Source organism: Nycticebus coucang, chromosome 10, assembly GCF_027406575.1.
Source record: "Nycticebus coucang isolate mNycCou1 chromosome 10, mNycCou1.pri, whole genome shotgun sequence".
Lineage (NCBI taxonomy): Eukaryota > Metazoa > Chordata > Mammalia > Primates > Lorisidae > Nycticebus > Nycticebus coucang.
The window spans coordinates 45,595,772-45,620,823 of record NC_069789.1 but is presented as its reverse complement, the minus strand read 5'-3'; the positions used below and the strand labels follow the sequence as shown (position 1 = coordinate 45,620,823).

The following is a 25,052-nucleotide window of genomic DNA, read 5'->3' as shown; positions in this document are numbered from 1 at the left end:
ACAGATGTAGTGGCTTAGTAATGTGGCCCCTGAAGGCTCTAGATTCTTTTATAGCTTGAGTTTTGTTCCTTTTATATCCTCAAGGTTTCTTAGACTTTGCGTAATTTAATGCTATATGTCTATGATACAAAAAGAGCACACGGTATGGCCTCCTTTGTAATAGAGGGGCACAGTGACTCATGGATGAGACCATGGTCTTCCCTGAAAACCTTCACATGCCCTGCTTATAAATGCTCAGACTCATGAATCAGAACATAAGCATGTTAACAGGATTCCCCCAGGTAACATTACTTTTGGATAAGTGGAATTATTTCAATGCACTGCATTGTGATATTCAAATATGCAAAATTAAAGAAAATATCTAGGCTAAAGTGAGGTTTTATTTGCTAAGAAAGGACCTTTTGTAAGCCATCAGTGTGAATGAACGTGATTTAGCTCAAATTTGTAGAGTGTTGATAAGGTTCCTTATAATGCTTGGCTAGAAGTACCTAACCTTTAAATGTGTTTTTATTGTGCCATAAGCAATACAGCTTCTCTGATAAATTTCTCATCGTAAGACTTAAGTGTTTGGAAGGTTTAAGATGAGCATTGCTGTTTTGCTGTTTATACATGGTTCTCTCTGACCTTGGCAAATAAGACCCCCAAAAGTTTTAGGTCTTTTATTTGGCTAAAGACATAAATGCTTATTGCCTATATCACTTTAGCAGAAATTCATCTGCTTTTCACCTCTTTCCCTCCTGCTTCCACTTTCCTCCTTCCCTTCTACCTCTCTGTCTCACAAACACACACACGCGCGCACACACGTACACTTCTTACATTGCTGTTATTCATATCTCACCATTTTAGATGTAATGACAGAAACCCAAGTTTGGTAGCTGTAGATATCAGCTGCTATTATTTAATGTAGGACTACTACAGATTTAATTATTAGCTAATGTACTTGAAAATATGCATGTGCTATAATTTAGTGTCAAATATTTTTTATATTTTATAGTGTCTCTATTGGCCTCTCCTTGGAGTTCTCGTCATTATCACCAGCAATGGCTTAGGTTGGCTTAACCAAAAACAATTCATTAGTCCTTCTAACCAGGTAGCAAAGCTCACGTAAACCTCCTTGCCACATCTGTTGTGTACATCTCCCAATTACGATCGCCTTGCTGTTCTTATTTTTAAAAACTTTGTAGGCTTTTCTGAGACATCTCACAAACTTCTTAAAAATTGTCAGTTTCTGGTAGAGTGCTCATTTAAAATGAGAATAATCTGGTTGGCTACAGTTTGGATAGTCATCATCAATCAGGTGCTATCCAGCCTGAACTTTGAAACAATCTCTGTATGCTGAACAGTCTCACCAAGGCTTTCTTTTTTCTACCTATTTATGAACACACTGTACACACACATCTTAGGTGGTCCACAATAGCTCTGCTAGTGATTCCTGTAGAGGTCCTTCGATCTTTCAATAATGGTTTTAATTTTTAAATCATAAGCTCTAAAGCACAATTGTTTTTAACTTCAAAATTCTTAAAAATCTGTTATGGGACAGAAATAAGAGATTAATGGAGATCTTGCAAAAAAAGATAAATGGCACCACCAGAATACCACAAAAACTGGGGGAAAAATTAATTGAACCTCTACTTTTGATAAATATTTATTTTTGCAGAAGAAAAATGCATACTAGTTTAAGCTGTCATTACACTAACCTACATCCTATTTTTCATATTATTAGTAATACATAATGTGGTAGTTTATATTCAAAAATAAAACTAGAATGTATATACCTCATGTATTTATCCAGAAATACACCAAGGTTACTATGGTTACGAAAAATCCATTACCTTTGAATACAGAATGAAAAAGTTTGACTTAAACTGTGTGCTATTTATTATAGCAAACATCAACAGCCTTCGGGAGGTTCTCTAACTGGATTCATTTTTCAGTGTCAGAAATGACCCACCATACTACTAGCTTATGGCCTATGCGAGGCAAAAAATTTGAACTGTATGCATTTTTAAATATATTTTGTACTAACTCAAGGTGCAGCAATGCCTTTGACTTTCAATGCTTCATATTTAAGAGAAAGAAGAAAAAACTTCAAACCCCCTAGATGCTAAGTGGCTTCTGAATTGAAATGCATTTACTTTGCCTGTATCCACCATGGCAGCAAGATCCATTTGCAAAGCATAACGGAACAATGTTGGTTCTATTTGGAAACTTAAAAGGAAACTACAAATAAATGGAGTAGGAGTGAGAAAAAAATGTTGATACTCTGAATATTTAAGAGGGGACATTAAGCCAAGTTATTAAGGAAGTTTTTGATAGTGTAGAAGGAAAAGAAGTTTCAATAGTGCAGCTGATTGCAACCGAGAAAAACAGGGTAGTTCTTGAAAAAGTTTCAAAATTATTTCTTACTCCTATTAAAGTCTGTTCATTGAGATTGTGATCAGATGAATCAAAGAAAAATATAAATGGCGAATGAGCATCCATAAAAGTAGTCTGCATAATTACTGGTTTAAAATGCAAATAAAAATAGTATTTTTTGCTTATAAAATTATCAAAGATGTAAGAATATAATAATATTTCATGCTGCTAATTTCTTATAAATAATGTGCAATGTATATAAAATATTCTGTAAAAATTAACTACTGTTGACTTAGCTAGGAAGCTAGCAAATTAAAATTTATGAATAATATCTATAACAAGATACTTAAAATAGAGATAAATTAGAAACTGTTGCGCAAATGATTAAATGCATTCATGAATACTAGATAGAACAACACATTATTAAAATATTACAAAATATTTTTTTAACTCCTTAATAATGTAGGGATATAATCTTTACACACATATAATAAAAGGATGTATAAAGACTCAAAATAATACATAGGTTATAGCTCACATTTCCTTAAAATAAATGAAGTACTAGAAGGAATTATACCAAATATTAAGAGTTTCTCTCTTTAAGGTGGGATTATCATGTACCAGATACCTATATATTTTATATTATCTTCAACCATCATATATTACTTTTATAATTAAAATACTATTGATTTTTCTCCTAATCTAGTAGACTGCATCTTCCATTTCTCAGTCTCTCTATGAAGAGGTGTTTCAGCTCTGTACAAATCCATTTAACAGCTCTAAACTGACACTATTATTGACAGTACCAGCCCTCAGGAATGGAAGTTTCACCCACAAACCGTTCAGTACAGAAAAGATACTAGGTTGCAACTATCCTGACACCAAGATAAGTGATGAGTACCCATAGCAGTGTGTACACATCCATATCATGGCACAGACTTACACCGCCTATGAAAGCCTAAAGCCCATCTCCCTGGCTAGAGCAGTTTCCAATCAGCCTCCTCTCTGGCTGACGTCAGACAGGCAGACTCTCTTTCCCATTTTTCTGGGAGTGTTAGTGGGCAGGATATAAATGGCTTAAATGTAGTGACTATCACAGATGTAAACTCTTGGAATGGAAAGAGATCTTTCAGATCATTTTATTTAACTCTCATGCACAATTTCAGAATCTCTGGGAAAGTGGGCATTCAGCCTATGCTCATAAAAGGCACTAGTACAGGGTGCTGTCTGGTACAGAATTGTGTCCCTCGCCCCCAAATTTATGTGCTAAAATGTTAACCTCTAGTGAGACTATATTTGGAGATAGGACCTTTAAAGAGATAATTACGAGGTAAAATGAGGTCATAGGATGGGGACTTAATCCAACAGGACGGTGTCCTTACAGGAAGAGGAAGAAACAAACCAAGGCTGGGTTCCCATGGAGGAAAGGCCGTCTGAGCTCACAGTCAGAAGGCTGCCATCTGCCATGCCAAGGAGATTACCCTCGGGAGAAACCCAGCTGGCCAGCACCTTGGTCTTGGACTTCTGGCCTCCAGACAGTAAGAAATGAGTTTCTCTTGTTTAAGCCACCCAGCCTGTGATAGTCTGTCATGGCAGCCCCAGCAGACCCACACAGGTGTTCTGCAGTTCATAATCAGGTGCCTGTCTCACTTCTGGAAATGTGGTGAAGAAAAATAAAATACATTCAATAAGTGGAATATATGGAGATGAAAAGTATGGGCTCTGGAGCCAGGCAGATGCACATTTGATTTGGTTTTTCCAATTACTGACTAGAGTTTCTTGGCCTTTCTAGGGCTCAGTTTTGCTAGCTATAAAGTTGGAACAATCATGTACATTTTTGAAGCCCTCCCTACTGACTAATACTGCAATTCCAACATGGTTGTGAGATGCCAACAAGGCTATAGAAAAAAAATGCTACGGGTGATACTGGAGATATGTTCCTTAAGTCGTATACCAATTGGGGTGGGAGTCAGAGATCATTTGTTTTTGCATGTTCCTGACCCCACTCATTGATATGAGACCGTTTAAATATTATAGAAACGCTGAAAACCACAAATTACCGCTGTAGCTAGAGAAGATAGTTGTTGGGCACTTTAAAATCTTCTACTTTCTTTTCTTTATATTTTTTGGGGGTACCTATCGTACTAACCTACAATGCCACTATTTGTCATAATCGTCATTGCAAAGCCTACAGCCTTATGGTTTTGTAGATGATTCAATCAAACAAAATAGAGAATTCAGTATCATTTTGTAGACAAGATCAGAAATCTATGTGAATCCTTCCCACACTGCTATTTTTCTGGCTATGCATGATGTCATCCCATGGCATTTTGCGGTTTTGAAAACATGCAAAGCCCACAGTTTGAAAACTGCTGTCAGCTGTACACTTCCCTGTAGACTAATTCAGAATGTGTTCCACACCTGGAAGACATTTTAGTTTCTTCCTCTGGTTGCTGCCTTTTCAATTTTCCTTTCCTACATGACTTTTTATCCTACCCCACTCTCCTGCTCCATCAGTTGCCCTTTGCCATCTTCTTCCATTGTTCCCAGGAGTGATGTGACTTCATTCATTCACTCCTCCAACACTGTTGATTCCATACCCACTCTGTGATAGGTCCAGGAGATACAGTGATGAACAAGACAAATACGATCATGTTCTTATAACGTTTGTGGATTAGCAGGGCTAACCAATATGAAAACAAGCTGTCTCATTCAATACAATGCAAATCAGAAGGGGATGGGGCATGAAGGAGTTATTCATGGAGCACACAGGAGTGTACCTAAGTCATACCTGGGGAGTCAGAGAAAGGTCCTCAGAGAAAATGTCTATTCCTGGCCTAAAAGGTGTGATATTCCATTATGTTCAACATCATATCTTGGTCCTACAGAAGTGCTTTGTACGTTAATCATTACCACATATGTAAAATTAATTCTAAGGTGTGTGTGTTTTTTAATAATTTATGTAGTATATACATTTTAGTTCAAATAATGCCATCAAATATTGTTGGAGTGAGAATAATATATTTTATATAATACAAACACTGTTCTACATAAAAATTAGTATAACTTTAATGACTGCTAACAACATGCTATGTGTTTTATATGTGTATCTCAAATTCTCTTCAAAATACTGAAAAGTCTAATTATCCCAATTTTCTGAATTTAGAAATTAAGTTTCAGAGAAGTTAACTAACTTGCTTATAGGGCCACAATCTCCACAACATAGCCAGAATTCTAGGGTTACACCTGTCTACCACTCACAAGCTATGTGACCTTGAGTAAGTTTCTTAATCATTCTATACCTTAGTTTCATCACTTATAAAAAGGGAAAATAATAATATCAATCTTAAAGCATAAATTCTACAGAATTATACCAATTATGGTGAAGAAAATATGGAAATAATAGTTCATGCCCTTTTAAAGTTCTCAGGCTACAGAGAGGACAAAAAAAAAAACATGTATACCTAAGAAAGCAACTGTATGAATATGTATCCCTGTCCCCAGATGACTTGGGCCAGGATCTGTGTCCCGAGGAAGCTTGAGTGCCAAGAGAAGAGGGACAGCGTCCAGCTGATTCCCTGTTATAACTTCAGGACGTGGCATTAATGTGAATGAGTGAATACATAAATAATTAATCCTACCACTGATGCTTAACTTGTTGTGACCTTTCATGAAGAACTTGAAACATGTATCTTTTTGCTTCAGTTTTTTCATTGATCGATATTTGATCAACAATATTTTACATGAAAGTCAAATAAAACCTATAAGACAATATAAATTATATGACCCCTATAAGTACTACACTAATACAAACAGAACACAGTTCAGACAACATACACAATGCAGACATCTTGCGTTTAAATATATTTTTAACAAATTACTTCATTTTACTTAAGTACTGTTATACTATATTACATGATCTGGGCATATATATTACATTTTTTCTCAAATGGTCTAAAAGTCAGACTGCACTGAGTCACACTTCAGAGTCTTAAGATTATTGCATATTCATGAGGATTTTTAAAGTAGTTAATCTACGAGAGATTGAAAATTCTTTGAAATGATGTCATTGATTTAGCCTGGGACTGTGGGCCAGACTGGTGACCACACTGGGTCCCAGCTTCAATTCTGTGGTGTGTTGGAGGCAGAATGGCCATGTGCTGAGCTCTTTGTGCTGGGATATTTCCCAGGAGCCCTCTGCACCTGAGCAAGGTGGATTTAGGGCAGGAGTGATGAACCCCACAGAAATAACAGGCAACCCTGGGGGGCGGCAAGGACCAGGGAAGTATTAGGAGCAGTTTTCCATTTTTTCCCTAGGTGTGGTTTTACCACAAATCTAATATAATTATAAAGATCATGAAATTGGAGCAATTGTGAGACAAAAATAAGTAATCCAATTTCAAAAAACACATTTTTAGATAAGACTATATTCATCGGTTATGTATGTGTGTATATATACAGTCATCCCTCAGTATCAGCAGTATTAGTAGGGAATTGGCTCCAGGACCCTGTAGATACAAAAATCCATGGATGTGCAAATTCCCAATATAAAATGGTAAAGTATTTGTATATAACTTACGTACACCTCCCCATATACTTTAAATCATTTCTAGATTACTTGAAATACCCAATACAACATAAGAGCTATAGTTATTATGCTGTACTGGAGGTTTATGTGGTATTATTTTAACTATTATGTTGCTATTTTATTCAGGTATCTTCTATCTGTGGTTTGTAATCTGCAGATGCAGAATCAATGAATATGGAGGGCCAACCATACGTCTATATACACATATATATTCTAATGTAGACTGCAGGTATTCAACGATAGCTGGAGAAGTCTTACCTGTGACTGTGCAGTTCTCTCCATTGCCTGAATAGATTAGCCTCCCATCCATGTATAAAGAGTACTGACTTATAATGCCATTTGCTTTTTTGGGTGGATTCCAGGAGAGCAACAAAGAATTGGGAAAGGATTTGGCTACTGGTGGCTGAACCTCTTGTGGGGCTGTGGAAAAAAAAAGATTTATAGAGTCTAATTTTAGTTTACTTTTTCTAATTCAAACTTTTCAGACTCAAACCAATAAATCATGAAATCAACCTGAAATCTCATGCATGGAAATGTTCCTGTCTCGTGAGCGCCTTGTCAGTAATTGCTTTAGGAACAGTGCTGAATAACTGTCCTGAATTTATGAGAATTTGTATCAGTGATGGATGGGGAGTACTCACGCTAGTTCACTTGACTGATGTTTATGTTACTTCATCAAAAGTATTAATACTGTTACCCATCATTTTCATGGAGGGCTCTATACCTATAAAAGCAAATCAAGCAGATAGGAGTCCCCCAGCCTCAAGGAGCTTCTGATCTAAGATGAGCAATGCTGGTAAGAGTGGTTCATTATAGATATTTTCAAAAACTTATATGTAATTATAGAAATAGCCAGAAAGTGCAGAAACAATTTAATTAATTACATACATTAACTATATTGCGTATGATTTTAAGAAAAGACCTGTTCATTTTATATAGTGGTCAATGAATTAGAACTATAAGAACTGAAAGTCCTTTTAAAATTGACCCTAATTTGGTAAGTTAGGACTGACTCTGTGGAAAAGTTAAACGTTTGGGGATTTTTTTTTTTTTTTAATAATAAAAAGGAAATGTGAACTGAACTGGTAGGGATCCATTTGGGGCACAGCTGTGAAATAGCTGTGAAGGGTACCAGGCAAAATCTGGACAGAGGATATAGTGGACGTTGAGAAAATAATGACAGACATGGGAAGTTTGCCTTCCACTGAGGCTGGCAGAAGTACCTGTCAGTGGGGATGAGGGCACATTAAGGAGAACAGCGCTATTACCTGTAGGCTAGATGGAGAAAATATTGAGCAAACACTAAAGATGGGTCCCTGAAAGCACAGTGCAGGTGAGGGGAGTCTGGTTGGCTCAGATACAAAATTGAGAGAATAAAGGGTCAAAAGAAGGATTTTTTCAAATCCTTTATCCTCTCATGGCTTCATTTTATGGGCCTATATCCTCCTTTCTCTTACACATCTTCTGCCAGAGTGGTGCTTGCTAAAGTATTTAAAAGAGAAAGTGGAGGAGAAAGGAGGGATTGAGGGGGATGGATAGATACTGGGAAAAAGATAAAGGAAAAGACTGGCTGCCTCTTTTTCCCTGAAGATCAAGCTTTCAAATCTCCTAAAGAACTTTATGACTAGACAGCATCAGAGACATGCAATTCCTGTCTTCAGAGAGAGAAATACCGAGTAACAATGCTTCAAATGTTTTGAGAGCTGTGATTTCTTGAAGGGATGCGTTCTTAGGCTTGAGCAACGCTTTCACTTTGGAGTGCTAAAATATTTTCTCTTTCTCACTGCCTCCTTAACGTATGCTTTCTGAAACATTAATTTATGCCAACAGTTTGGAAGTTCCAAGTACAACAAAAGTGAGACTTATATCGGAAGGAACTAAGCAGTGATTAATAAGGCCTCAATTGGCATTTGAAGGTTCCATCACACTGAAATAATTGTTGCCTGTGCTGGTGTTTAGCAGTTAAAAAAGACCATGGAAATCAACCGTTTGATTCTCAATTTCATACTGTGCCATACAATCAATTCTTTTTAGTCAGACTGTCTCTAGATTTACTTCTGAGCCATAGTAAAATGAGGAAGCTTTCATTAATCTTTCAGATGCTTCATATTAATGACAAGGCTCTTGCATGAACAATGTAACAGCAATTAAAAAGCCCATTAATCTGCATTACAGCTATTAAAGATGCATGTCATTAAAGGGTATGGAGTTTGATTCATTTTCGCACCCCCCCAAAAAATGGAGCAATTATGGCCTGGCGATGCACTTTGTCATCAAATTAGGTTGGGGTTTTCCATCAAATGGCCTTGCAGCATTTAGCTCTTCTCCTATTTTATTATTCATGACTGAAATGTGGAAGTCAAGACCTTTGAAATTACTTTACCTTCTTGTGGAGTAGAGATGTTCAATGCCTGTGAGCTCTCGGTACAGCCAGCCAAAGTGCAAGCAGTTAGGGTTACTGCATAGTTTTTGAAGGGTAGCAAGCCTGTCAATATGCCTATAAGGAAAGGGGGGACAAAAGAGGTTTGCATGTTTGCCATAAGCATATATAAAGAGCATTGTGTGTGTGTGTGTGTGTGTGTGTGTGTGTGTGTGAGCGTGCGTGCCCATGTACATGTTTGAAGAAGAAAGGGGAAGGGAAAGAGAGGGGGAGACAGAGGCAGAAACAGACAGGACTCAGAAAGAGAAAGAGAGAGATAGAAATCAAAACACAGGCTTCTTTAATTCGTTTTCCTGCCTTCTGCTGATTATAGAATTGGGTGACTCATGAGAAAAAAATGGTGAGACCAATTTCATGTTAAAACAGCTCTAAAACAGTATCCAATGTTTCCTCCATTAAAAATGGGGGTTCTGCTCACAGCTCGCAAAGCAGAGCACGGTTTGTCCAATAGTTAAGATGCACATTGCCTCATTCCAGGATCCTAGACCTCCTGCAGAAACAAAACTATTTAATTTTCTCTAACCTAGCATTTTTCAACTGTATTTAACTAAGGAATCCTTCTTATGTGGCATCTATTAACATAGTTTAGAAAATCCTGCTCCTAAGAGTGGCTTCATTATTTTAACAGTAGGACACACATACCCGAACTATTTGTTTATGTTGCAGCTAACAAATAAGCAAATTAACATAGCTGAACAATTAGCAAATTAGATAATTATGCTTTTGTACTTAAACTTGCAAAATTATTAGTTTATTTAATTAAGACACCTGTCTTAAACGGAAGTGTTGCATATCGAAGTGTTGAATTAACCTGGCTTACTGGTAAATATATGAGATTTGTTCAGCAATTAAAAGTACCTGTAGAAATGAAAACACGTTTTGCTTACTGGCATTCATAATCAAGGCAGAAGCTCTTTATTTAGTTAATCCTCTGAATTAAAGAAGTATCAAAAATATAATGTGTGTGTGTGCTCACCACCGTTCTTCCTCAAAGAAATTTTTCATAGCAGTCTTTAATCCTAACCACATAGATTGTTGTCATTCTGATAAAAAGATGCTCCCACTCTTGGTACCCATTTTTTGATTAAAACTTCAATAGCCCGCCTGTAGTCCCAGCTACTTGGGAGGCTGAGGCAAGAGAATCGCTTAAGCCCAGGAGTTGGAGGTTGCTGTGAGCTGTGTGATGCCACGGCATTCTACCAGCACTCTACCGAGGGCCATAAAGTGAGACTCTGTCTCTACAAAAAAAAAAAAAAACTTCAATAGCCTAGAGAACATATTATTGCTTTAAGGTGACAATATTGGTGAAAGGTTGGATTATTTAAACACAAATTCTAATGCACATGTTTCCTTATTCTCTTTCCCTAATAGTAAATTTCACAAATTAAAGATCAAAGAACTAGGATGAAGCAAAGATAATACGCCATTGTTTGTTTTGACACTCATCATTGCTCTGACTCCTTAGTGGTGCCCTTAAATCTTCCTTACACCAGTTCCCCAGGCATGTCTCTAGGATACAATCCTGTCTGCCTTGCTTCTACATCAAAATATCCATCTACTTGGCAACGTTACCTTTGCTCATGGCCAAAGAAGACAGCAAGCCAATGAACTAATATGCATACATGTGTGACCATCCCACGCCAAATTGGGCTCTTCCCTCTAATTTCAAACCCCCTTGTGTCATAACCTTCTGCTTTTTCTTATTCCTGCCACTGATTATGATTTCCTCTTATCTCCCCAACTATGACCCACATTCTGAGTTCATTTTCCCTTAAGAAGTTATTTCTCCTTCCACCAAATGTCTTAAAAGCAAGTTCACATTATTACCATACAGCCTTGCCATGCAGTTGTGTGGTGGCAAGGAGCACAGGAGGCTTAGGCCAGATGTGATTTAAATACCAGTTTTGTTACCGGTTGGCTGCATGGGCCTGGGCAAGCTGTTTAGATCTGTGTGCCTTAGTTTCCGCAGCTATACTCAGAAAATAATAGTTAGTATCATGAAGGAGAGGCCTTAGAGGCCTCATCTGTGAGATGGAAATAATACAGTACTTATTTCAAAGACTAGTACTAAGATTAAACAAGTTTTGGACTATGGAAAACTTAATAGGAGTATGTAAGTATCAAGCTCTAGTACATAGCTATGTCCATCCAAGTGATGCTGCTACTGCGACCAAAGTTTGCCTCCATGTGCTCCTAGGTGACTTTTATCCTTTAAAGATCACTATTGATCCCTTAAATATCAAATCAAACAACCCTTCCCCAGTCCTTCTCCGCCTATATTTATTGGGCTTTGGCATCCCTCAGCTTCCTTCTGTGACACTGAATTTTTTAGTTGTTGTTAAGAGCTGCCTTCTTTCTTTAACTGACTCATGTGTTCCTCTCACAGTCCCTGAAATAGCTTTTGTTTCACAAGGATGAGTTTTCATGTTTCTTTTCCTGAATACTTGCCTTTGCTAGCTAATCAAACCTCATCATCTCTCCATGATCACATTTAAGTCTACAGACTTCTCATCTCTCTCAAGCTGTGGCTCTGCATTTCTGCTGGAAAGCCATCTATCTCTGCCTGGATGTCCACTGAAAGATGTTTCAGACCTGACATGCCCCGATCAAGAATCAGCATCCTATCAAATTTTATACATTTTATTTTTTATTTTCTTAATGCCTCCAATGTGATCCCAAAAATGCAAGGCTCAAAGCTAGGGTGTTGCCATAAACTATGTTATAGTCATTCTAGCCTTAGAAAATCCTTGACATTTGCCACGTCTTTCCTATTTCCAAGTTGGAATCTACTATAGGATTCTAAATCAGACAACTTGCATGTCTGAGTTAGCATAATGCCACACTAACAAGAAATGAATCATCCACCAGAGAACAAAACTTTTAATTCTAACGTAAGTAAGAAAAACGTTGAAATATGAGGTTAGCTTCCTTTTTTCATCACTTAACCTATGTGAAAAGCCTCCCATAGATGGCATGATTTATTATAGCAGAGGTATAGGAATACTGAGTCCATAAAGAAACTATAGTCGTAAACAAGTTGATGATCTGAAAAGGTTAGCATAAAGATGGGTCATACATCCAGGCAATATTATCATTGAGAAACATGAAATCAGTTTTATTATGATGCAATCTTGCAGTCCAGCTTATAAAATTCCTTATCCTAAGACATTATTTCTTTCCAAATCAACGTACAATGTTGGCATTGTAATTGTCCTATCAAAGTGCTGGGAAAGATATTAATGGAGACTTTAAGAAGGATGGTGTTCAAACTGATGCGGAGTTCACAGTCACTCAATGATCTTCAGTGTTTTATTTAACCTTTCTTGCCTTCACTAAAGGAGTTACTTTGTGTATATAATGAAATACCTTTTCTAATCCTCTCTACCCATCTGTTCTTAAAGCAACATTCCTCTCAGCAAACTTGCTTTCTTTAGCTTGGTGACGTGGTAGAGAGGTTTACCAAATTGTTTTATATTTCACAGAAAAATCCTGAGATTCTTGTAGAAAGAGAGTGGACAAAAACTAGATCATCTCTCAGGCCATTTATCAACATGCTCACATTTTCCTTTTCAAGCCAGGGGCAACAATAATAAACACTGAGAAAAGAGAGATGCAAAATGGGGGGGGGGGAGAAGAAAAAGGAAGCTGATGTTTTGCCAGCTTTGGAGTCCAGATGGAAGGGTTTAGATAGTTTGTGAATCACACTTTCAAACACTGTGCTGTGTTTCCTACGCCTGGAGTGCCACTTCTTCCCTATTTCCAGTGGGGATCTTGCGCATCTTGTTGAGTCTCAGAGACAAACCATCTGAGTAATCGTCCCTAAATACAGGTTAGTATTATCTACTCAGTAAGAAAAGTGGTGTAATGGCTCTGTGTGTTCTTTTTTTTTTTTTTTTTTTTTCTTCTGTCAGCTTACAATTAAGGGCTAGATGAGCGGAAGGGACTGATCACCCAAGTGGTCTTTACTAACTTGGAATAATAACCAAGTCATCTTATGGTCTGGGACATGTAGTTTACCTCCATTGATTCTTAGTATGACCAGAATGGATTAAAATGGTGCTATTACCCAAAGACACAGAATGAGCAGGTAGCTCTTCTTAGATAGATCCTTTGAGATCACTGAACAATTATCCTAACAGCCTTGCTTTATGTGTCAGGGTCCAACTTAGATTATATGCTCTCCCCCCGCAAAAAAAATAGTCTTGCTATGATAGCATAGCATCATCTACAAGCAGTTATCAATATTTCTTCTATATGCTTCTGGGAATGGTATTATAGAATACAACTGATTTTTACAAGGCTTCTAAGATAAGAAAATATTAAAGCTGGAAGAACTCTACTAATGACAGTAGTACATAGAGTAATACATAAAGCAGAGTGTTTGCAATATGCCAAGTGGACAAGGGCATTTAAAAAGCACAGACTTACCAGTTCAAGATTACAGGAGACCTATAATAAAAGACAAATTTAAAAAAGGATAATCATTGAAAGTATAATTCAGCATTGAAGAGAATACTGAGAAATATAGAGCACAACACATTTATAAAAGAATCCTACACAGAAAAATGTGTCCACAGAAATCCTGATAAGAAACAATGAGTTCATCTCCTTTCATGACCCTTGTGGGTGTCTATAATGAAGAAGCGTATCCTGACCATGAGAATGCTCAGATTGGCTTACATGTGGATTTCCTTGTTTGGGAGACATCACAAAATAGTCTTTTCCTTTTAACCTGAGAGTGCCCCTATCCCAAGGCAGGCCAGATGACCTCTCAAACTCCCATTCAGCTATAAAACTCGGTGAAATAAGAAAATAGTCCCAACCATGTCAGCAAACCTGCCAGTCTCTCTTGATAATGGAAGAGAGCAAGCTGAAAAAACATTCAATAAGCATAAAGGAGGCATTATTGATGTCTTAAAAGTGTTAGGATCCCATGAAACACAGGAGCGTGGGTATCCGGATTAAAATCATTGGCACCAGACGGACCATAACTCTCACTGCTAAGCGATAATGCATTTTGCATTAATGCTTAACATTGAGAAACCCTGACATACCACGCCAAGGGAGTTTGAAGCCAAGTAAGTAGATTCCCTTTGAATTGCGGTCCTGCGGGCCACAGTGGGTGAAGAAAGCCTAGGCTGGAAGAACAGGGACAGGAACTCAATTTAAGGGAAGGAAACCCATCACCCTAGAAAGTTTAAGAGCCCTGCTGCACAGGGCTTCAAACCATGTGCTCTGAGCGCTCCCCCACAGAGGGCCAGAGGCTCAGCCAGGAGAAGTCGGCAATTTTAACGTTCTTCAGACTGATGTGAGGCATTCCTTGAATGCACAGGGTGTATTCTGTTACTTCTTTATGTGTCCTCCATTCCAGCAGCTTTACGATGGTGAATCAAACATGAGCACTTGATGGTTGACCAAGAAAAGAAGACTTGTCATCCCCTTAGTTCTGTTCAGCTATTTCCCTCTTGCTAAAAGAGCCCTCTGCCCCACCTCACTCCTTCCAGGGAGCCAGCAAGAAACGGACACTGTTTCTGTTGACTGATAGATTATTATCTCCAGCACTTCCTTGCCTTTGCACTAACCTCGAGTTTCAAAGGAGCAAAAGAGAAATATTAATAATTGGAGGCAGCCTGACGACCTAAGAGAAAATCACGGTGGAGCTGACACCAGCTGTGCAAGCTTTTGTGCCTCTAATAGGACGCTCTATGCTGAGGAGCAGGGGAACAACACAGGAGTCTGCTTTTGACGTTGAAATTCCATGATTAACTCCTCTGACTAAATGCAGACAAGTATAAATGCTCAGCCTGGAAACCGAGCCTAAGACACAGAACAAAATGGCATCCTTTTTAAAGCCAAACACCTTTCAGAGACGCAAAAAAAGGACTCTGTTTCTATTTACATACTTCAGCAGACTCCTCCTCCTTCCCCCACCCCACCCCCCAGCTGCCAACCGAGGTGTTTGGCCGGCATCCACTGTAATCTGTTCTCCTTCATTATGTTAATCTGTGGGCGGAAAGATTTCTGTCATCTTCGAATGGCTTGTACAGCAATGGTAAACACCTTGGCCTGTCTGTAATTGGACAGGTGTCTGCATTGATGTCACCCAGCTTTTAATTCAATTAAAGAACTGGCTGCTCTGTTCTCATCACCCACTCATTTCCGTTGCACTTTGAGTCTGGCGGTGAAATCCACACAGGGCAATTGTCTACCCCGACTCCAAAGTCAGCCATCTCTTCGCAAAGATCACCCACGATATTTCAAAGGGATTCCAACAATTTGATTGAAATATCAGATTGTTAGTAAGGCATTGGGATAATATGGCGATTTTTTATCTCTCTCCCTCTCCCTCTCTCTCCTTCAGCTTTAAATTCTACAGGATCTAAATGGTGTCTTCTACTGGCCAGTAATTAGGAGCAGTCACAGTAAACAGAAAAGCTGTTTCTAGCTTCCTCTCCCCAGGGCTTTCTTCCATCTCAAGAGAACTCATCAGAGTACAATGCTCTTATTTATTTGCTGGCATTTCACATTTGGATCAAGAAAGTGAGGGTGGGCAAGAGCAAGACATTTATTAAGAGGGCCATCTGGTCAGGGACACTACACAGGCAGCGCTGCGGCTGCTACCTGGAGACGCCATGGAAGAGCCCACTTTTAAAAAGAAAACCAGTCATGGAAAGGAGAGAAGAGACTTCTGGCTCAGAATCTGCTGCTGTGCTGATAAATTCCAATTTTTAAGTATACATCTCAAACCAACCCAGAGGATGGATTAAAGCGAGTAAATCAATCCAATGTGCCAGGCTTTCTGCCCACTTAGGAACCTCTGAAAATAAATTAAAGTTCTAACACAGACATTTTGACACAATGACCTCATGAAACTGAATAATGACATTTGTTAAATATGGATGAAAATTTAACAGTCTAATAGAGATCTGGAAAGCCACCCAGGATGTTTCTCCTTTTTTTCTTAGTGGCCTAGGAAGATGGGATTTGGTAATTTCTTAAATAAAAATAAGGATTTCTGATATTTATAATATGAATTTCAATGTTCATTTTACCCAAAATGTGCAATAGTAAACACGTTTATTTCAAACTTAAGACAATCCTTTGGAAACATTAAAACTAATTTTCTTGTATTTAATTTCTTTCAAATGGGTTTTCTGACTTTGCTTAAAACTTCTAATAGGGACCACAGAAGATCACACACCAATCAAAGATTATGCAGATTTTGATGCTTACAAATAGGAAAAGAAAGGCTTTATTCTTTTATTTTCTTTATAGACTATGGAGCATAATTCCAGTGTTTAAGAAGATGGTGTAAACAGTGCTTTCAACTGACCTCAAAACAACATCCAGTTAAGATTCTTTGAGCAGGTTTACATCTAACCTCAAATTTTAATTCAGTGCCTTTGTGGTAGGGACTACAGAGTCTCTGTCACTTTCATCCAATTCAGCAGTAAGTTTGAAGACATGCACATGTGTTAACTTTTTATCTTACATAAAGGGCCGATGCTGACATTACTGGAACTCTCCAAGAAAACAGTGGACATGCCTAAGCAGGGAGACAAGCAAGGAGACAGGAAGAAAAGAAAAGAAAGAGAAGTGAAAATTATCCCTAATTGACCCTCAATGTCCTAGGTCCTCTGCCAAAACCCTCTGGTGGCATTACCCATTGTGAGAGGGGGCTGCTGTGTGGCAGAGTGGAGCACGCGGTACTCAAGTCCATACAGCTAGAAAACAGTACAGCTGAGAGTAGAGCTTATATTTTCTGGCTTCAAGATTATTGTTCTTTCTATTTGACCTAAGCTCCAGTACTACAAGAAGAAGAAGAAGAAAAAAAAAAAGAATGTTGAGGAAATGTTACTAAAAATAATAGCACACTTTTACAGCAAGTACTTCACCTTAAAGCACCTTAAAATATGTTATGAGTCAAATTTATTACTAAAACCTACTATCTATAAACAGAAATAAATATTCTTCTCCACCAAAATGAGCAAGTGTGTATCACTATAACACACCTTTACAAAAACAAGTGATTCATGAGAAACTCTACGTGGAGGGATATATATATGTGTGTATCACTGGTACAATTTTGGACTTTTATTTATTGTTATATATAACCTTTTTGATTCACTCTAAATACAAATATAAAATAATCACAAAAAGAAAACAGAAAAGTTGACTATTCCTATTCTTCATCAAATCTATTGATAACCTTGAAGTATTTGCATTGAATATTATAAGCATAAGAACATGTCTGTCGTTGATTACAGCAATATTTAGGTATCACTAGCATTAATAACCATGGTTCAACACATTACCAAAAAGAAACCCAAATTCTTCACTACAAATTCTTACTACATAAAATAAAATGAATAATTTATAAAAAAAAAAATCTCTCTGAAGATTTTACAGTGTGTAAGTAGTTCAGGCACATTATGTATTCAGAAGAGTCAGGCAAAGCTATTAACTCATCAACACTGCATTACCTAATGAAATTCCTCTACATTAGCTAAGCAGGAACATTACATCATTTCTATTTTTACTATTTATGTCATAGGCCATATTTTTGTCTTGCAAATTTTTTCAGACCAATTTGTTTCAAGATTTACATTTAAAGAAATGCAATAAACCACAAACATTGAAACATTAATTTATGGTGTAATATAAAAACTGGCAAAGACTTCCTCAAAATTCATCTTTTAATAACACCATCAAAATGAATATTTTTTCATTTACTTCTGATGTTTGCCTATTGTGGCACAACCACTAATCACTCTCTAATTGTATATTCTAACTCTTCCTCCTCTATAAAATAAAAAGACCTTTAGCTGGACAAATAGTTACTCTAAAAAAGGACAACATTGCCCACCATTCCCTGAAGCTAGGTACAGCTATGTGAGTATGTTCTGATTATATAACATAACCAGAGGTAGAAGATTAGCTTTTAAAAAATGTTAAAGTGATTGTGATACAACATAAAGTAAACCTGTCTTAAACCATTTTGTCTTCCTACTGGATAATGAAGCTCGAGCAGCCATCTTGGATCATGGGGCAGAAGCCATGTCCCTCCAGCTGACATACATAGCAAAAATAGGAAGTGCCTGTGTCCCAGGCACTAGGAACATCCCACCTGCACCCTGGGTTACTGTGGACATCTATTCCCACAGAGACAAAAAGTTTATCTTGTTTCAATCACTCTTACTGTAGGTCTCTGTTTCTCAAGTGGAACTAATTAAAAATGATAACCCTGTCACTATTGGTTTTTCCCCATAAAACCTTTATTTTCTATATGTTATACTTCAGAGAGAGTGATCAGGCTTTATTTGGGCGGTATATAAAATTGGATTGCAAAGGTAGGATCTTGCACTATCCTGGAACATAGGATAGTTTAATCATTTTTTAAAGTAGATTAATCATTTTTCAAAGTAGATTAATATTTTCTGCTCTGTTTCATTGAGTATTGCTGCAGTATTGCCTTCTTTTATTTATTTATTTTTATTTTTTATTTTTTCTTGACACAGAGTGTCACTATGTCACCCTGGGTAGAGTGCTGTGGTGTCACAGCTCACAGCAACCACTTGGGCTCAAGCGATTCTCTTGCCTCAGCCTCCCAAGTAACTAGGACTATAGCCCTATAGGCACCTGCCACAATACCCGGCTATTTCTTTTCTTTTTTTTTTTTCCAGTTGTAGTTGTCATTTTTTGGCAGGCCCCAGCTGGATTTGAACCCGCCAGCTCCCATGTATGTGGCTGGTGCCCTAGCTGATGAGCTATAGGTGAAGAGCCAGCCTTCCTTTATTTTTAATTGAAAATACGTAGTAGTAGAATTCTATTATGGTATAAGATTTTTTTAGTTAGTTTGTTTGTTTTATTTATTTATTTTTATTGTTAAATCATAGCTGTGTACATTAGTGCAATCAAGGGGTACAATGTGCTGGTTTTATATACAATCTGAAATACTCTCATCAAACGGTTCAATGTAGCCTTCATGGCATTTTCTTAGTTATTGTATGTAGATATTTGTATTCCGCATTTAGTAAGTTTTGCCTGTACTCATTCTAAGATGCACCGTAGGTGTGGCCCCACTCATCATCCTCCCTCCACCCTAACCTCCCCCCTCCCTTCCCCTTTCTTGGCCCTTTCCCCATATTGTTGTGCTATAGTTGGGTTATAGTCTTCATGTGAAAGCTATAAATTAGCTTCATGGTAAAAGTTTTATAATCAGTCTTTAGAGTCTGTTTGCCCTACCAACATTTTTAACCCCGTTGGAAAAATGTGTATTGAGTTTCAAATATATATTTAAGTTGTGATAGTTCTATACATTATTTCGTAAAACCTTTGTAAGGTTTATTTGCTTATTTACCTATTTCTTTCTCTTTTTTTGCAGTTTTTGGCCAGGGCTGGGTTTGAACCCGCCACCTCCAGCATATGGAGCCAGCGCCTACTCCTTTGAGCCATAGGCACTGCCCTTATTTACCTATTTCGTCATTCGTTCTTTTAAGAAAAGCATATTGATCACCCACCTACCTTAAGCAAGGTAATGAACAAGATTTGAAATAGATATAAAACACGTTACTTATCCTTCAGGACTATATTGCGTAAGGAAGAGATAACACAGGTGTACAAAGAGCACCCATGGGCAGTTTTAACAACTGTGCAGTAAGAATTCTCAGTTGAATAGAAAAAAAAAATTGCATGGCACTGAATTACAGTCATCTCCCTTCAGACTTCTCAGGTAAGTATGATAACCTGTATGACATGTAGCTTAAACATATAGTATATGTACATATCCACACACACACACACACATATATAGAAAGAGTCGCATCTTATTGATAGATTGATGGCTGACTTCAAGTTCCAAAGTCAGGTATAAGGCAAAAATAACTTATGATTTAAAGTCCCCTTGACAACTCCTTATATGGCCCATAAAATACAGTACATTTGGTTTTGTGTATGCCTCTAACTCTTGGTTAATCAATGGTTCTCTAGGGCTCCGGAGCCTTCATTCTCTTTGAAGGCACCCCAACAGTGAGTTTCACTTCTTTGTTCGTGGCTGTGAAATCCTAAAACTATTCAAACATTCTTTCCAGCTGACAGATATTTAGTTTTTGGTCTAGATAGCATCCTTTGGTATCTATTTGACATTGTTTTTAAATGTTTTCTTTTTTTTTCACATTTTTCTTCATGCCTTTCCCATTTGCAAGGTGTGTAGTTAAGAGTTTGTAACTTTAATACATGCGTGCAAGACTATTCTAAGACATTATGATTTTATTTCGTATACTAAATTTCACTGGCCTCTCTTTTCTCCGAACCTAATGGCCATTCTGAGATTTAGCACTTAGGTTTTCGTTTTATTTTGTTTTGTTTTGTTTCTCACTTCCCATATAGTGTGCTCCTTGCCTTCCTACTGGGAATTGGGAGGTGGGGAGAGTGCTGGTTAGAAATGCAGAATCTAAAGCTTTATCCCTACATCTAGTGAATCAGAATCTGTATTTTACCAAGATAGCCAAGTAATTCTCATTCCCTTTCTACTGGATCTTTCAGAAGCACTATGCTTGAGGGTTAGAGCACTCACTTACACTGTCTCTATTTCGTTACCTGCCCTAGCATTGTTTTTTTTTTTTTTTTTTTTTTTTTGTAGAGACAGAGTTTCACTTTATTGCCCTCGGTAGAGTGCCGTGGCGTCACACAGCTCACAGCAACCTCCAACTCCTGGGCTTAGGCGATTCTCCTGCCTCAGCCTCCCGAGTAGCTAGGAGTACAGGCGCCTAGCATTTTTAAGGTAGCAAAACTAATGCCATTGGAATAAGAGCAGGGAGATAAAGGGACAAATTTAAGCCTAGCAGGTAAAAATATTCCTTTCTTATTTAACCAGTCCTCTCTAACAGTGTTTTTCAACATAAGGTGCATTAGCCTTCTTCAAAATAACCAAATGGAGAACGGCTAAATGCAGATTTCTAAACCCTAACCCAAGTATACAGAATCTTGTGTGAGGAGTTCAAGAATCTGAATTTTAAAAGCAATCTGGGCATTATCTTATGACCGACGAGTATAGAACTGAGTCAGTATTACTAGTAGCCACGGAAGAAAGGAAAAAAAATGACAGATTTGCAATATGTAACCCACTTTGGGTAAAAGATTAAATCCCATTGTATATAAGGACTGAACCAGTTTTAGTGGCAAAGCTATATTATCAACTCCATTATAAATTAAATGTCTTTTTTATCTTTCTAGATAAATTTAGGCATATTTGGGTCATCTGAAAGATTATTGCTTCATCTGCTAACCTACAGTGAATAATAAACAGTATTTATTATTATTATTATTTATTATTCTACCTAAGGAAGGAATGTAACTCAATGTAATGCAACAATAAAATTGAGCAAATAATTCCTGTATACCAATTATATGCGTAGCATTATGCCAGGTGCCATAGTAATTATGCTGATAATTAAGTTTACACATTTAAACATCTTAAGGAACAGGTAATTGTGTATGTGCAAATTCTTGAGTCCGTTCATTCTTGACATAATTTCAAATCAAATTGTGAAGTCACTTTCTGAGCAGCCCTGGTTGGAGGGGAAATGCCAGGACTGTCTCTCTGGGCTGCAGCTTTGCATGTTAACAGGGCTGGAGGGAAAATCAGCAAAAGCTAAGGCAGAGTTAATTGGAGCCCTTTGCAACAAGTCTAAAGATATACAGGAGTGATAACTGCAGGGCTTTCTACCCTGCGGCCCTGGCTGAGGAAATGAACCTTAAAAAACTCCTTGCTGTGAATGCTGGCCTTGGGAGGTCACAGAATCCAGACCCTATGGCCCAAAGGGGCCCATTTGCTCCTGAGTGGGGCTGTTAACCCTTGGACTCATCATTGCTACTGGGATTTATCTCATCTAATCCTCTGGTAGCTAAATTCATGAATGGTAAATATTCTGTTTTACTATTCTTCCGTTTCTCTTAGTTGATATTCTTTTTTCAATAATTTTCTTTGCTTTTGCCTTCTGTTTTTTGTGAGTCTGGCCATAATTTCCCATTGTTTTCCAAAAATCACTACTCCCATGGTGGTGAACCTTACAAGAATCCCAATGCAATTCCCAAAGGTTTAGAAATGCCTGGAAGGACACTAGGCAAAGACAAATGTACTACTAGAAGAAAAATTCCAGGAAAACCCAATCTCCTTGCTGGCTTGCAAATGCCTTTGGCATTCTTACTTTCCCAAACACTGGGAAGAACTAGCTGGAGCTGCAGGATTGCTGCAAGGCTAATGCAAATTCACCTCAATTGACCCTGTCATGTCCCAGTGATATGACACTTTATTAACAGCAACTAGATGCCCAATAAAATGATTTGAAAATGGTTTATTTTTCTAGGCAAACACCCATTCTGCAGGTAGTCTTAGGAATGGGGCAAGTGAACTGTGGAGTTGAGGTTGGGGAAGTGCATTTAGCTGAAAGAAAAATTGTAACTCGAAAGAAGGATGAGAACATAGCACTCAAATTACAAAAGACTATCGTGTTCAAGAAGCCTGCAAAATTTAACATCATCAGTTTCATGCTATTAATAAGATCTAAGAGAACGTGGAATTCATTAGACAAGAGACAGAGCTAAATGGTAAACAACAGAGACCAAGAGGGAAACTGAGGAGGGAAGGCAGACAGAAATCAAAGGCAGCTGCGCGCGATGAGGAACCCACGCAAAACGCAGGAGAGACTGAAGGAGCCATACTGAAAAGCATCTGGGGAGCCTCGAAGAGCATATTCCACGGTGCAAAAATCAGAGAATGAAGAGAGAAACAGTTGTGAGGTAATAACCCAGAAGTCACAGAAATGCTGTTCAGATTATAAAAATCACTGTTAATTCACTGAGTATTTACTAGGTGCCTCTTTCTGAGCAAAACGGTTTATATAGGTAATTTACTTTTACCTTTATAACCATTTCATAACACAGAGGCTTTTGTTCCTAACTTGTTTGTGAAGAAAACTCAATATAGGAATAAGTTTTAAAATATGCCTGAGATCAGACAGCCTCAATGGGGTTTGAACCTAGATTGAAGTTGTGTTCTGAATTACTAAAATGAGGAGGATAACCTAGTAAGAAATATACAGATAATACTGAAAACAGCTATTTCTCACCAGAAGTAATGATCATACATGCAAAGGCAATTTTCCAAGCTGAATGAAGACCCAGATCTGAAGACTAAATGAGCTCCTTACATAACAACAACAACAAAAATTAATGAAAAGAAACCACCATGTTTTTGATAACATTTTTAATAGGTAAGGAACCCTGTTTTAACCAAAGAAGCTAGATGGCCTTGTATGTTCAGTATCAGCTTTATCTTATTCAAATAAATACAACTCTTAACAACTAAAATTAAATATGACAATTTCAACAAAAGTTATTTCAGAAACGTTAACAAGGAATTATTCACAGGATCAATAGCAAACCTGTTCCTATCTCACATCCACTTCCCCTATTTTTCTCTCTTTTAGTATCTTGTTAACCAACTGTCAAAGCAGCTGCCACCAACCAATCTCTATACTCCTAATGTCTCCAGTTAATCTAACTTTTTGGAGCTTTTTGGCTCTCTACTTTCTTGCCCCCTTCCATTTCACTTTTCAGCCTTCTTTTCTTTTACCGCAAACTTCTCTGACTTCCATAATTATCCCACCTGGCTTTGGTTCTCATCAATTTATATCCCCTTTCATTATCCCAATTCAGCATCGTAATAAAAGCCCCCTGGATGATACCAGAGTTCTTGGTCTCTAAGATTACCTTCTACAGATGGTCTGGCTGTTCACTTTAGCACAGTGAGCAGCACATATACCTTCAAAATCCCTAGAGGGAGAAGAAAGCCAAAGAATTCATAGTAGGCCAGATTAGCAGAAAGAAAAAAAAGCGCTAAAAAACAGAAAGTATAAAACATGATGGCGTACATAAATGCAATTATAAAAATAAATGTGAATGAGTAAATATTCCCTACTAAAATACAGAGAATTTCAATTTTTTTAAATTGTTAAATCATAGCTGTGTACATTAGTGCAATCAAGGGGTACAATGTGCTGGTTTCATATACAATCTGAAATATTCTCATCAAACTGTTCAACATTAGCCTTCATGGCATTTTCTTAGTTATTGTATGTAGACATTTGTATTCTGCCTTTAGTAAGTTTCGCCTGTACCCATTCTAAGATTGAATATAAAACTCAGTCTAACTACAAAGACATACAGTAAGTACTCACTTAAGATCATCAGTTTTTGAAACTGTGACTTTAAGAAAAACAACCTACAACAAAACCAAGTTTTCCATTTGAAACTAATTAATAGAAACAAGAGTCAAAATCCTACCCCACATTTCTGGTCAGAAAAAGATCATCAAACTTCTTAATAAAGACCCAAAACATTATTAAACATAGAAATAAATATGAAATCTAAATCTACCTGTATTTAAGAAGACTAATCAAAACAAGTAAGATAATTATTTATCCACGTTTTGGTGAATCAGTGAGTGACAATGGTCATAGGGGACTTGGGTTACAATATGTCTGTAAAGCTAAAATTGTCAGGAGCACCTCTTACCGCTACATAATTCAGAAACAATCACAAATATGGTGGCTCATTGAGCCCGTTCATACTGCATGGTTTATGGTTGTGGATGTATAATTACCACAG

At 37.5% G+C, this 25,052-nt stretch overlaps 1 protein-coding gene across 1 annotated transcript in view; it reads right to left on the bottom strand.

Moving 5' to 3' along the window:
- Positions 1–25,052, bottom strand: part of USH2A (usherin) — an 868,259-nt gene that overhangs the window by 433,592 nt on the left and 409,615 nt on the right. The window contains exons 31-32 of the mRNA XM_053607912.1: positions 9,327–9,440; positions 7,202–7,363 (exon numbers count right to left, since the gene is read on the bottom strand). Coding sequence (XP_053463887.1) covers positions 7,202–7,363; positions 9,327–9,440 — 276 coding nt within the window. The remainder of the gene's footprint in view (positions 1–7,201; positions 7,364–9,326; positions 9,441–25,052) is intronic.